The sequence below is a fragment of the Nuphar pumila genome, chromosome 5, assembly GCF_984573655.1.
Source record: "Nuphar pumila chromosome 5, dmNupPumi1.hap1.1, whole genome shotgun sequence".
Lineage (NCBI taxonomy): Eukaryota > Viridiplantae > Streptophyta > Magnoliopsida > Nymphaeales > Nymphaeaceae > Nuphar > Nuphar pumila.
The window spans coordinates 18,784,087-18,799,835 of record NC_143253.1 but is presented as its reverse complement, the minus strand read 5'-3'; the positions used below and the strand labels follow the sequence as shown (position 1 = coordinate 18,799,835).

The following is a 15,749-nucleotide window of genomic DNA, read 5'->3' as shown; positions in this document are numbered from 1 at the left end:
TCTTTCACTGCAATATATATGAATGTTGTAATGAAAATAGTTAGATATGTTAAAAATACTATCAATCATGGTTTGTTTTTATCATCCTCATGCCATTAAATGTTATTGCATATATTGACTCTGATTGGGGATGATATGTAAATGATCACATATACTGACTCTAATTGGGGAGGACATGTAAATGATCGTCGCTCAATCACTGGTTTTTGTATTTTTGTAGGTGATTCCTTGATATCTTGGGGATGCAAGAAACAACAGAAGGTGTCCTTGCCTTTCACAAAAGTCGAATATCGTGCAATGACCACTACGACTTTTGAATTGGTGTGGTTGCGACAGTTAGTAAAAAACTTTGGGGTTTTCATATCTGCACCCGTAAGATTATGTTGTGATAACAAGAGCGTCGTCTATATCGCAAGCAATCATACATTTTATGAGTGAATGAAGCATATCGAAATGGATTGCATTATGTCCGTGAAGAGTTCCTGAAGAAAGCTATCACTTTACCATATGTGCCATTTGAGTGTCAACTGGCGGACTTCTTCACTAAGGCGCTACCATCTCCCAGATTTCACTTTCTTCTTGGCAAACTCTTGGTTGTTATTATGTGAGTTTGGGGGGGTGTTAGAATGTGGGTTGTATAAGCACACATATATATATATGACATGATTGTAATATGTATTACCCTCCAGGGGTATTTTGGCCTTTTGACCAATATAATTTCTTGTAATAGGTGTCGCCTAATAGCGGTTTTTTTATTTGATATTGTAATATGTTATATTGCCAAGGGCATTTTTGTCCTTGACAATATAACAACAATATAGTTGTTGGAGCTCCCCAATGGCTAGAAATCTAGCCGTTGGGAGCTCCAACAACCATATTTTGGGGAGTCTCTCACTCCCCTTTTTTGCCTATAAATATGGGGCTTAGACCCTTTGCAAAGGAATGCATTTTGAGTGAAATAAAGATTATATTTTTTATTGTTGTGTGTTCCTCTAAGCCCCTAAGTTACTATTGTGTTTTTGCCCTTTGTGTGGGCTTTGTATTGGCCTCTTATTTGAGGTGTGAGGAGAGTACTCAGTTTCATTAAAAGTTTTTGTCAAATACTTGGTTTCATTACAAGCTGCATAAGACATCATCAAACATCAACTAATATAATATTGCATGTATACCTCACAAGAATAATGCAAAATATTAAATATCCTGCAATTAAAAACATGTCACAAGACTTATACTTTCATATTACATAAACAAAAACAAAATAACTAAGTTTATGAACACTTAATTGTTAAATAACCATATGTTTTTTTAAATATAACCTCAATCATCATCATTATCTTCTTCTTTTCCTCTTCCTTCTTTGACATCCACATTGTCTTTAATATACGTAGGCTCTTCATCATCTACCTCCTGTGCTACTTCCACGTTGATTCAAAATGACTACTTCGACCCATGCATCTAATACATCAAAATGTTCCAAACTGATGGAACCAAATCGCTCTTTGTGCCTCCTTGATGATAACTTTTTGATTTGCCTAAAAAGATGACATGAAAAAATTAAAATTAATTGAGTTTTGTATGATATAAAAATAACTTTAAATAAACACATGAAAATGACAGATAAACTTTATAATTTTATATACCTCAGCCTATATCGTAAGTTGTAACGAACGTAGACGATGCCGTTGAGCCTTTTGTGCTCTAATCTATTTCTTCTTTTTGTATGGATTTGCTCAAAGACGTGCTAGTTTCTCTCGTATCCACTTGCATTGCACGTTTGACTAAGAATGCAAATGACAAAAGCACTCAAATTTAGAACATCACTTCAAACCCCAGTCCACCATATGTTTGAAAAAAAAGAGAGAAATCAATAAGACAATAACAAATACAATTATACAAAACATCATAACTAAATATACAATATAAAATTAAACCCAAAATTGAAAAAGTCAAGTTTCAACCCTTTTAAAGCACACCAAGGTGTATCGTATGATACAATACGGTATGATACAGGGTTGTATCATATGATACAACCAATACAGATATGATACACACTTGTATCACAATACAAGTGCGTATCATATCGAGTTAGGCCATATTTACGATAGTATCATCCTGTATCTTACGATAAAGTACAATACTTGCAACATTTGTTAAAGAAAGCTTCCTGGTTAGTTGAACAAACATTTTAAGATGAATGATCTCGGTCACTTGAAATACTTCTTGGGAATTAAGGTTGATAAAAAAAATATGGGTTGTTAGTATAAGTATATTGTGGATCTTTTGCGTAAGACAAGTATATGTGATTGTAAACGTTTACTAACTCCTATTCCAATGCATCAACAATTAAGTGTTAATGATGGGGAATTGTATGATGATCCAACCAAGTATAGAAGTATTGTGGGAATGTTACAATACCTTACTTTCACAAGATCAAATGTTGTGCATGCAATAAACCAAATGTTTCAATTCATGCACCAACCAAGAACTACCCATATGGAAGCGATGAAGTGAATTTTGAGATGTCTAAAAGGTACTTTGGGTGATGGGTTGTTTTATAAGAAAAGAAATCATAAAGAAGATCTATTCATAGTTATAGCTTATTCAGATTGCAGATTGGCCAAGCAATCCAGATGAAATGTCATTTTCAGGTTATTGTGTATTTGTTGGAGGTAATCTAGTTTTATGGTCAAACAAAAAATAGAGGGTTGTAGCTCGATCTAGCATTGAAGTTGAATACCGAGCCATGGTAGTAGTTGCTTCAGAGTTGACGTGGATACGAAATTTTCTACATGAGTTGGACGAAACAGTCCCTAGATCAGTTTTATTTTGTGACAATCAGAGTGCCATAAGAATTTCGTTGAACCCTATGCATCATGGAAAAACCAAGCATATAGAGATTGTTCAACACTTTATAAGAAGCAAAATTGAAGATGGAGCTTGAAGCAAGATTCATTGATTCAGAAAACCAAATAGCAGATCTTTTTACAAAGGGCTTGACAAAACAAGGATTTTGGTATTTAAAGTCCAAGTTGTCCATGGTGATTACCATGCACAACTTGAGGGAGGTTATTAATAGATAACGTTAGTTGGATCTGGATATTAGATCCAGATCCAATGATAAGAAAACAGAATCAGACGTTATGTGTTAATTTCCTACTTTGTATTCTTTCCTATCTTATATTTTTTTCTTTATTGTTTCCTTTTATTTCAGTTTTCTTATTGTATAAGGAAAGGACTCTTATGTAAAGAAGATTATAATGTTGTGTTTTATAAGGTCATATCCCATGATTTCCCCACTGGGAATCGGATCAGCCACAACTCCTCTTCTTCTTTTCTCTTCCTATTTCTCTTGAGATAGTTCTGTACATTTAGTGGTGCCATATTTATTAGGTCAGCCTTAAGCTATGATGCATGCATCATGCTAAGGGCATTGCCTATGATGTGGCTGTGTTCCCGTTTGGCTACATTTTATGTCAAGGTGTGTAGGCAAGACTTTTGGTGTTCAGTTCAATTCCGTTAATAAAAAAAGTAACCAGAAAAGTTATTTGAGGCATTCTTGCCACTCCATCGATATGGAGAGATTCTCTCTAACAAGAAAAGTAATTTTTACATATGTTTTCAATTGGTTGAATGTATTAAACACTAGGCTGCACCATTTTGGTCCTCGACTCCCTCAACACGATTAATCTTCAGCATGACAAAACACTCGGCGTTGAACCTCACCGATATGAATGCTAAAAAGAGGTCGGGGTAGGCCTAGGAAGACTTGGATGGAGATGATAGGAAAGGATATGAATGCTTTGAACCTCACCGAGGACATGGCGTTGGATAGAAATGATTGGAGGAAAAGGATTCATGTGGAAGACCCAAAATGAATTTCTTTTTTGGTTCATATCGCTGACCCCAATTGTTTTGGGATGAAGGCGTAGTTGTTGTTGTTGTTGTTGTATGACAAAACACTCAACACTAGCCTGACCCTTCCTAGACCTCTCAGGACTGAACTAAGACACTTTGAGCTCAATTACAATTGGGACATGGTGTAGAATTAGAATAATGGCCTAAATAAGCTCAATGCACATGCACAAGGCCAATTCAGCTTGGTTCGGCTAGTTTGGAGCTATTGTACAGGGACAACTTTTGTCAGGCACAAATCATAGTACAGACACTTTCTCTTGTCGCACATTGGTCTACAGGATGCTCCTCTCAACCAGCTTTCCAATGCACCAAAGATCGCCTAGAACCGATACCGGAGCTGGGAGATATGGCCCTTTGAAACCGGGCCTGTTGTAGAGCCAAGGGAGGTTCACAGGCTCCCTGCTATGCATGACAGTATGCGCGCATGTGCGTAGCGCGCCCTTTCGCTGCAGGGTCACGTCGAGGCGGGTGCGACAGCCTATTAGGCTAGTCCATGTGACATAGATGGCACCTAAATGTTTTCTGAAACATGCAAAAATAGGTTTAGGTAAGAACCCTGCTTCATTCAAAATGTTGCTGTATTTTTTACTTGCCAATACATCACAATGTAAATACCAAATACCAAAACTTACAACTGTTTCTACTGATGTCCTTCCACAACTTGTAATAATTTACATGTTATTTTTTTGCCCGAAACTGCTTTTGTTTGCTTGGTTTACCACTCATGCCTCTACTTACGCCTTGGAAGCCCCTATCCATACCTTAGGAAGTAAGCAATTGATTAAGATATCATATATGGAAGAGGAAGAATATTAATTTTGTGTTTTTGTGCACGTGTCTAGATCTCATCTTCATGTCAATCACTTACAATGCCTACAATAACTCTGTACACATGCATGAATGCATGGACGTTCATGCATCTGAATTTCTATTGTGCACATACATCCATTTAGGCATGCATGCTACTTAAGATAATCAAGAATCTGGCATCAATGAATTTGCATAACATCATGACTTGTATGTTTTTGTCTTCTCTTTCTTTTTTCCCTGCAGGGAGGCTGGGAAAATGATGAAGAGATGGATGAGGCAGCCAGAAGAGAGGCACTGGAAGAAGCTGGAGTCCGTGGTGATATAATGGTGATAATTTTTCTTGGTAGAAGTTTGTGCATGTCCTCTTTTATGTGTCAAGTTATTTGTGATCTTCTTTGTGATGATGTTTATTTACCTGATTGGTTGAGTGAAATTTCTGTTCTATCTGTTCTTTGTGGTTTTCAGGAGTATTGATTTGATTTGTGGTTGTGTCATTATTAAGAAGCCTCTGTTAATGATTTATTAATTGTGCTTTATGATGTTTATGGAATTTTGAATTGGAACAAAATCCTTGGATATTGGGTATGATAATATAAACAGCCACTGCGCATGCACTTCTCAAGTAGTTCTTGGCTACTCTTTGCATATATTTTGTCTATCAGCAAATTATTGCTACCAATGGCCAATGAAGAACTGTTAAGCTATGTCACATAGGTACGGGTACGGAGGGTACGACACGGCAATTTCAAAAAATGAGGGTACGGAGACACGGCTATATATATATATATATATATATATATATAGAGAGAGAGAGAGAGAGAGAGAGAGAGAGAGAGAGAGAGTTTGGGTGTGGATCATATGTGGATCCATATTAAAAATTAGAAAAATGTCTATAAGTGTAATTTTTGAAAAAAAGGGGAGGGGGAATGAAAATTTTATTATAAAAAGGGAAGGGGTATCTCGTAGCCCCCTTCCCCACCGTCTCTCTCTCTCTATACACGAAGGAGAAAGAAAAGATGAAGACCAAGAAGAAGAAGGTGTGGCCAAGTGACGACCCCAACCCCATTGTCTCTCTCCACCACGAAGGAGAACGAGGAGGACAAGACGAAGGATGATTGAGTCCCACCGCCTCTCTCTCTCTCTCTCGGGCAGATTGGAAGAAGAAGAAGAAGAAGAAGAAGAAGAAGAAGAAGAAGAAGAAGAAGAAGAAGAAGAAGAAGAAGGTTGAAGAGAACAACCGGGTCTGGTATGCTCTCTCTTTCTCTCTCATCTTATACTTTTTCTTCCTCTTCCTCTTACGTCTTCTTCCTTCTCCTCCTCTTCCTCTTTTGTCTTCTTCTTCCTTATCTTTTTTTATTTTCTTCTTCTTCCTTCTCTTTCTTCTTTTTCTTCTCCTTCTTCCTCTCTGCCTTTGACTGAGATAAAAAAATGGTTTGGGTAAGGGTTGGACTAGACCCGTTTCAGACCATCACGTACCCGTGCTGCGTCCAGTACCTGTACCCGCCCGACACGAGTACGACTTCTCAATAGCCTTGTCTATGTGACATATGATAGAAATCGTGGTTCCTTGTTTCATACACAAGAGCATGCACCAAATGGGAGAGAGACGAGGGAGCTGCAAAATTCCCAATAGGGTTGCGGTATTGCCTTTTCATTAGCTATATCCTGTTACAATTACTAGGGTACAAAAATACCCATTACACAATAAGTGAAATTTACAACATGCCATTAATGAGCATGTGCTTAAATATGAATCTAAAGAAACTCGGATTGGGTTTGGATAAGATCCAAACCCAATCGTGAATGATGACTTGGCTTCTTTTCATCCTCCCTCAAGTTGTACAGGGTTTTGAACCATGAACAACTTGCCTTTCAACATCCAAAACCTGTCCTTAATAAGTCTTTTGGTAAACAAGTCAGCAACTTGATTAGCCGCCCGAACAAATTCTGGTTCAATTTTCTTCTCTTCGACTTTCTGTCTGACAAAATGTTGATCAATTTCAATATGCTTGGCACGACTGTGGTAGATAGGATTGAATGACATGTTGATGGCACTTTGATTGTCACATAAGAGAATACATTTAGATATTGATTCTCCTACTTCTGTCAATAAATGTCTAATCCATGTTACTTCAGCTGTAGCAGTTGCCATTGATCTATATTCAGCTTCTGTGCTCGATCTGGCAATAGCCCTTTGTTTTCTACTGCCCCAAGAGACACGATTTAGGCCAATGAAAACACAATATCTTGAGGCTGACTTACGCTTATCTGGATCTCCTGCCTAGTCTGCATTTGTGTAAACAAGAAGTTCATGCATGTTATGTTCATTCATTCTCTTTTTGTACAAAAGACCATCCCCAATAGTTTCCTTCAAATATCGGAGAATGCGTTTAACAACTTCCATATGTCCAATACGTGGTTCATGCATGAACTGAGATACCTGATTGACTGAATAGACAATATCAGGGCGAGTAAAAGTGAGATATTGAAGCATCCTTACTATCCTGCGATATCCTGTAGGATCCTCATACAAATCTCCATCTTGGGAACTGAGTTTATGATGAAGTACACTAGGTGTGCTTAGAGGCTTGCAATCTTTCATACCTGCTTTGCTGAGAACATCAATAGTATACTTATGTTGGGTAAGTGTCATGCCTTCAATAGTTCTGTCAATTTCTACTCTAAGAAAATATCACAGTTTACCAAGGTCCTTCATCTTGAACCTGTGGTTCAAGAGTTCTTTGACCCACTCAATGTGTTCATTAGAGTTACCTGTAATGATCATGTCATCTACATATATCAATAACAAGGTTATTGTGTCTTTACATTTGAATATGAAAAGAGAATGATCAAGAGAACGATTAAAGCCATATTTCTCTATTTCAAGAGAAAAACTATCAAACCAAGACCGAGAGGCTTGCTTCAAACCATATATAGCTCTCTTTAATCGACACACAGTGTTTGGAGTTCCCTTCTGCATACCCAGTGGGCTGTTCCATGTACACTTCCTCCTTCAGAGTTCCATGTAGAAATGCATTTTTTACATCCAGTTGACTGATAATTCACTGATGTTCAATAGTCAAGGATAGTATGATTCAAATAGTGCTCATTTTCACAACCAGATTGAAGGTCTCATCATAATCTTGTTCTTGCTCCTGGGTGAATCCCTTGGCAACCAGCCTAGCCTTATATCGCTCAATAGTACCGTTCGACTTATACTTTATTTTATACACCCACTTGGACCCAACTACATTTCGATCATGTGGTCTGGGAACAATCTCCCAAGTGCCACATTCATGAAGAGCCTCCATTTCTTCATTCAAAGCTTCAATCCATCTCTTAGAATTTGCTGCTTGATAGAAAGTCGTTGACTGATCTTCCTTACCTAAAGAGGTTAAGAAGAGTTGAAAATTCATACTGAAATTCTCATAACTTACCCATCTATCAATAGGATGTCAGGGTCAAGCATATCTTCTGGGAGCAGAGGATGGAGCAAAAGCAGAATAAGAATTCATCTCTTGATTAGAATTGGGAAGAATCCCCTTCTCACGTCGAGAGTAAACAATGCCTTTGTACTTTTCGGGAGGCAAGAGTGGATCTGAAATGACACTTTCCTGAGTCCTCTGTACAACACCAGACATGTTTCCCTCACCTCTTTGATTACATTCTGAAGGACAAACATCATCAACACTAGAGAAGAGGTCAGAGTTCAACCAGGGGTGATAAACTTCAATTTCAGGAAGGGTGTTAACACTGTGATCAAAATTCAATTCATCAAATACAACATTCTTGGATATTTTGATACGCTTGCTCACGAGATCATAGCATATGTACCCTTTATAATCATCAGCATACCCCACAAATCTGCACTTCAAGGCCTTATCCTGAAACTTGTGTCACATTGAACTGTCAACATGAACCTAACATACACACCTGAATACTTGCAAATCATGATAATTTGGATGAACACCATGTAAGGAAAGGAAGGGTGATTTGTTTTCCAGGATATTCATGGGCAATCGTTTTATGATATGAACGGCTGAATGAAAGGCCTCTGCCCATAAGGTAATTGGAAGGTTACTATCATGCATCATGCTCATGGTACTCTCAACAATATGGCGATGCTTTCGTTCAACAATCTCATTCTGTTGAGGTGTATGAGGGCAAGACACCTGCCTACGTATTCCATTTGTCTGGAGAAATTTAATAAAGTCATTTGAGGAGAATTCACCCCCTCCATCACATTGGAAACAAAGGATATTATCAGAGAATTGATTTTGAACAAAGGAATGAAAATTTTGAAATAACTTGAATGTTTCAGATTTACATTTCATAAAGAAAATCCATGTATACCGAGAATAACTATCAACAAAAATGAGATAATATCTGATGCCAGACATGAAGGGAACTGGAGCCAGACCCCAAACATCAGAAAAAATAATTTCAAATGGCTTTGAAGCACTTTTATTAATAGAATGAAACGAAAGAACATGACTCTTACATTGAAGACAACTAGAACATTTCTTATCATTGACATTTAAACTTAGACTTGACTTGGGAATAAGACTGCTAGAAACAAGCTTTTCAATAAAATGACTACTACAATGACCCAAACGACCATGCCAAAGCTTTGGCTTATTACACTCAGAAAGACTAGAAGGAACCGAAGAAGATGATGATGTGAGCTTCAAGGTGAAAGGATTCTCTTGGAACATGTAGATATTCTCTTGTCGTTTCCCTTTAGCGAACGTTTCCCTCGTGTGAAGGTCCTTGACACGAACATAAAAAGGAGTAAACTCAACTAAAGCATTGATGTCATCTACAAGCTTAGAGATAAAAACAATATTTTTCTTGATATTCGGAGCATAAATGACATTTGAAAGAGCAAGGAAATAAGTAGACATAGGAATGACAGAGTTTCCAATGTGAGAAATACAATGGTGAAACCCATCTCCAGTGACTATACTATTTTTACCAGCATAAAGAACACGAGTTAGGAGCTTACCAGCATCACCAGTGACATGAGTGGCTGCACCAGAATTGACATACCAAGTGCCCTGATCATTTTGTTTTAAGTTCAATTCAACTAGAGCATATAGTAACAACTCCTTGACTTCGTCTATGTTCTTCAATTTATCTAACCCCTTACTTGTCTCTGGCTGTTTGCCTCTATTTTGAGGATTAAACCAACAATTTGCTTTGATGACCCTTTTTATTGCATAAAAAACAGGTGGGTATTGATCTTTGCCATTGCCTATTGGGAGAAATATTAGGTGTAGGTAATATTCCACGACTTCCTTGTCCATTCCTTTCTTGACTCCCTCTATCCCAAAAATCATATCTACCACGTCCTCGCCCATAGGCAACTCCTGTGGCAAGAACATTGTGTGCTTCAACTTGAGGATGAGTATCTTTAGAAAATCCCTTTAAGGTCATCTCATACTGCAAAAGCTTGGCATGAAGATCTTCAAAGGTAGGTAAATCTGACAAACACAATAAGGAAGTAACTATCATATGATAATCCGATCCCAGCCCACTCAAAGTTTGTTGCACCATATCTTTGTCACTAACTGTGCATCCCACGATGGCCAACTGATCTGTAATGGTCTTCATTTTGTTCAAGTACTCCATGATAGTCATGGAGTTCTTTCTCGGCATTTGAAACTCTTTCTTCAAAAATAATACTCTGGCCTGAGAAACTTGAGAATATGTTTGAACCAGTCGATGCCATAATTGCATTGCGGAGCAGTCATCTGGAATTACCACAAACACTTCCTGTGACAATGTAGAAGTGATATAGGCAATCAACGCCTGATCTCACTTCATCCATGATACGTATTCTGGATTTCTGACATAGGTAATAGAAAGATCTCCCTCATCGTTCTTTTCTTCTTGTGGTATGAACTATGAACTCTGGAAGAACAGGAACAAAACCATCTAGATGTCCAAAAAGGTCCTGACTTCTTATGAATAGTATGATTTGTCGTTTCCAAGTTAGAAAATTGGAATTGTTCAGTTTCTCATACAAAAGTTGACTAAGAAAGTTTGAGGAAAGACTAGACTGAGAGTGAGGAAATGAGTCCATATTCTATCGAAACAAAAAATAAGAAGGGATAAGAAATAAGGAAATAGCTTTACGACAAAGACCCAATTGCGGTTGAATTCTAATGAAATTCAGAACAGAAACTTAATATCAGAGAATTCTGCTGCCACTGCCTTTTTTTTTACTATTGGTATGGTATAACTGAGGCAGAAAACCAGAACTATGCAGTAGGAATCTGTTCTGAATTAAAATTCAATCAAAGAGGCACGTTACTTTGAAATCAACGTGTTTTATTTCAATATATGAGGGAATATAAACAAGCAGTGCAAAACAGAGAAGAATATAGAGAATGATTAACTAATGTGATATTAGTTAATCAGGACAGACCTGGGATCACTTCCAGATCTGAATCTGATGTGCCGTCAACTTGTAAAAGTATTTGACGTGATCCTATTCAAGCTTTGGAATCACGCAAAGATCAAATGATGTAAATCCGATCTTGCGTGATTATTTGTGTTGTTAATATATAAGATCACGTGTAGCAATAAGACAACAGGGAAACGTGAACAGTTAGGCTATAAAAGAAGGATATTGGGCAAACAAAGAAACAGAAATATGGTAACATGAAGAAAAATAGAGAAACAAGAAACATGAACAGTTAGGCTATGAAAAGAAGGATATTGGGCAAACAGAGAAACAAAAATATGGTAACGAGAAGAAATCCAAGTTTTTTGGAAGAAAAATACGTTGGACTATGTAAAAAGAAGGGAACACGTTATTTTGAAGGGTTTGATTTGAAGACAAGAGAAATGCTTTGAAGACAAGAAGAATGAAGAAGCTTTACCGGATGAAGGAAGAAGATCACGATCCTTAAGTTTGGATCTATGGATTTGATACCATGATAGAAATCGTGGTTCCTTGTTTCATACACAAGAGCAAGCACCGAATGGGAGAGAGACGAGGGAGCTGCAGAATTCCCAATAGGGCTGCGATATTGCCTTTCCATTAGCTATATCCTGTTACAATTACTAGGGTAAAAAAATACCCATTACACAATAAATGAAATTTACAACATGCCATTAATGAGCATGTGCTTAAATATGAATCTAAAGAAACTTGGATTGGGTTTGGATAAGATCCAAACCCAGTCGTGAATGATGACTTGACTTCTTTTCAACATAGACTGCAAGACTATGCTTACAATTCAAGTAGGGCGCTAATCTAGAGAATTTGGGTTATTTGCAGGTTGTATTGAAAGTAATGCTGAAGGTTGGATTCCTGTGTGTGTGTGTGTGTACATGCGTGTGGTGTGTGTGCCCGTGTTGTTTTGCTGCTGAGCATGTCTAGGTGATAAATCTTGGGTTGTATTTTTATGGCTTCTGAGCTAAGTCACCTAGGTACAAGTACGCGTATGGAGGGTTACGGCAACAATTTTAAAATATGATAGTATGACACGACTATATATATATATATATATATATATATATATATATATATATATATATATATATATATATATAGAGAGAGAGAGAGAGAGAGAGAGAGAGAGAGAGAGAGAGAGAGAGAGAGAGAGAGAGAGAGAGAGAGAGAGAGAGAGAGAGATTGGTAGCTGCTCACACATTAGGTGCTAAATGAGCATGCTTAATGGGGTTTTCAGTCATTTTATTTATAAATTCTGACTGTACAGATGTGATCTATGTACTTGATTTTATATTTATAAAAGCGTTCGATTCAGACACATGGGTGGGTTTTTATAAGGTTCGAAAAATCAACGGTCCAAAATCTTTGTAAATTTTTTATTCTCCAAATATCATTTTTTCATCGAAAACACATGATCCATGTGTGGATTCCTCGTAAATCGACCATGCCCAACACATTTATGGGGTTGGAAATGCAAAAAAAAACACCGTAAGGGCAGAAAAACCCATTTAGCACCTAACGTGTGAGCAACTACCAATTTCTCTCTCTCTCTCTCTCTCTATATATATATATATATATATATATATAGAGAGAGAGAGAGAGAGAGAGAGAGAGAGAGATGTATTTTATAGGTTTTTTAGCTTCGTTGACCAGGTGTGGATTTGTCCAAACTTGGTCAACAAAACCAACTTGCCAAGTTATAAAATCGGGAAAGGGCATGGCCCTTCCCCTTCTCTCTCCAATTTTCCTTTTCTCTCTCCGTTTGTTGCAGGGTGAAGAAGAAGTGGTTCTCTCTCTCTTCCCCCCCTCTCTAGATCTCGTCTGTCTCTTTCGCTCGCTCTCTCGATTCCCCTCTTTGTCTCTTTTGCTCGCTCTCTCGATTCCTCTCTCTCTATCTCTCGGGAGACCGAGAGAGGGAGACAAGACGGGGAATCAAGAGTGGGAGATAGAGAGGGGTAAATCGAGACAGTGAGAGAGGGGAATCGAGAGAGAGAGGGAGACATAGAGGGGGAAGACGAGAGCTAGAGAAGCAGGGGAGAGCGAAATCAGAGAGAGAGAGAGAGTCGAGGGTTTCGGGGGGGGGGGAGGGGGAGGGTTGTTTTTTGTTTATTTTCATGAGGTTCGGGGTACCAAGCATACTGGCACTGCGCCCGGTACCCGTATCCGTGTCAACACAGGTACGACAGCTAGAATGTTGTGTCGCAGTTTCTGAAAGTGTTGCAGTAAGTTTGAAGGCATTGAGTGTCTTTGACCAGCATTCATTGATGGGATTTGCAGGCGCCTCTTTATACTGCCACAGGTGTCAGAAAACTTGAAAAATTAAGAGCTTTGAAAATTTCTATATTTCAATAAAAAAACTGGAAATTCCAGTGCTTCATGCTACTTGCAAAGTGCCTGTCCTTTTGCTTGTTCTCAATGGTGATAACTTGGCACCCTTACTTTTTCAATAAAGTTCTCTCTTTTGGCCTTTAAAAAATAAACTCAGTAGGATTTGTATCCTCTTTTTTCCTTGGTAAATTTTTTATTTAAAATATATATTTTCCATGAAATATTGATATATAAATGTATTATTTCCTTTGTTATTCATCCCAATTTCTTATCATTCCTTTTTCTCTACTTTTGGTACATTCCGGGTTTCTCTCTGCTGCTTTACTTTCAAGAGAGTGAATTTTTGAGCTTGTTTTAAGTATTGGGATGAAAGTCTCCTGTAAGTGCAAAACTTTAGACACCATCTGGAACTATAAAACACGTGGATGAATTGTTTTGAACTTCAGTGCATTGTGAAGATGATCATATTGGGAAATATACATGCCATGAAGTGGCAGTTGTCTGCCCAAGGAGTCCTTGAAAAGCAACTAATTGCATTCAAGCTTATGTAGGTTTGTTATCTGTATGCTTTATCATCCCATCTTTCTTTTGTTGATGGTGTAATAAAATAACAAGTGCACAAATACAATGCCACAAAAGGGCTACAAATGTGCTCATCCACAAATACAAAAGAGCCACTAAGGGCTAACACATAAACCTCACAAAAGGGAGCAAGAGCACAAATAAAAAGTAAAAAATATTATTCAAAATGCTTAGAACAAGCATACCTCAAGGAGCCAACAACCCCTTTATATACAAGTGGTGGCATTGGGGAGCTCCCGAACGGTCATTTATGACTGTTGGAGAGCCCCGACTCTATGGTCGTATTGACCATAGAGCCCCTAAACAAAAATAAAAATAAAAAGATAAAAAAATTAAAAACTGTCCCTAATAGACAACACCTATTACATGTACAAAATGACCAAAATATCCCCAATCATATACCCAAATTACATAACCGAAATTATATATATTAGAATGTATATGCATATAATCTTATACAATACCAGTGTTATTAAAAGCGCGCCTTGCCTAAGGCGAGGGGCTTTGTGCCTTGAGGCGCACGCCTCAGGGCGAGGCGCGCCTCAAGGTGAAGCGTACACGCCAAGTTTGTTTTTTTTTTCTTCTGGCTAATTCTTTGTTAGGTATCTGCACACACCAAAATGTGTTTTTTAATTAGTCTAGTGACTCCAGTTGGTAGAAGCCTAAGTACTTTAAGTGAAGGGATGTGATCCTTATTGACTCAGATCCTCTGCATGGACCATTGTTGATGACAGCAACAAGCAACCTGCTTACTATTCAGAAAATGACAAGAATAAAAAAAGTTACCATGATCATCCCTCTGCAAGCACTTCAATTGGGACTTGTAAATCTATCATCATCTAAACATATTAACTCCTGGTCTGCATCCTTAAAAAGGCCTAAGAGAGCTAGAAACAGCCAAATCTGGTACGATTTGAAAATGCACTAACAATATAAACATTAATACAAATAAAATACAAAACAACAACAACAACAACAACAACAACTACGCCTTCATCCCAAAACAATTGGGGTCAGCGATATGAACCAAAAAAGAAATTCATTTTGGGTCTTCCACATGAATCATTTTCCTCCAATCATTTCTATCCAATGTCATGTCCTCGGTGAGGTTCAAAGCATTCATATCCTTTCCTATCATCTCCATCCAAGTCTTCCTAGGCCTACCCCGACCTCTTTTAACTAATATATTTTCCCATTTCTCCAACCTTCTAACTGGAGCATCATTAGGCCTTCGCCGAATATGTCCAAACCACCGTAAACGATTCTCTCGCATCTTATTTTCAATGGGTGCAACACCTACCTTCTTACGTATCTCCTCGTTCCGAATCTTATCTTTTATTGTATTTCCACACATCCATCTAAGCATCCGCATCTCAGCTACACTCATTTTTTGAATATGATGTCTCTTGGCAGCCCAACATTCCGTACCATATAGTAAAGCGGGTCTAATAGTCGTCCTATAAAACTTTCCCTTCAACCGCAATGGCATTCTACGATCGTACAGCACTCCAGTTGCACTTTTCCATTTCATCCACCCAAACTCCAGTTGCACTTTTCCATTTCATCCACCCAACCTTTATCCTATGATTTACAACTCCATCAATTTCTCCATACTTTTGAATGATGGATCCCAAATATTTGAAATAATCAT

At 37.8% G+C, this 15,749-nt stretch overlaps 1 protein-coding gene across 2 annotated transcripts in view; it reads left to right on the top strand.

The window, feature by feature from the left end:
• LOC149837000 (nudix hydrolase 16, mitochondrial-like) overlaps positions 1–15,749 on the top strand; it is a 54,636-nt gene that overhangs the window by 17,986 nt on the left and 20,901 nt on the right. For both annotated transcript variants that reach the window (XM_090005738.1, XM_090005739.1), the window contains exon 3: positions 4,969–5,052. In XM_090005738.1, the coding sequence (XP_089861864.1) occupies positions 4,969–5,052 (84 nt within the window). The remainder of the gene's footprint in view (positions 1–4,968; positions 5,053–15,749) is intronic.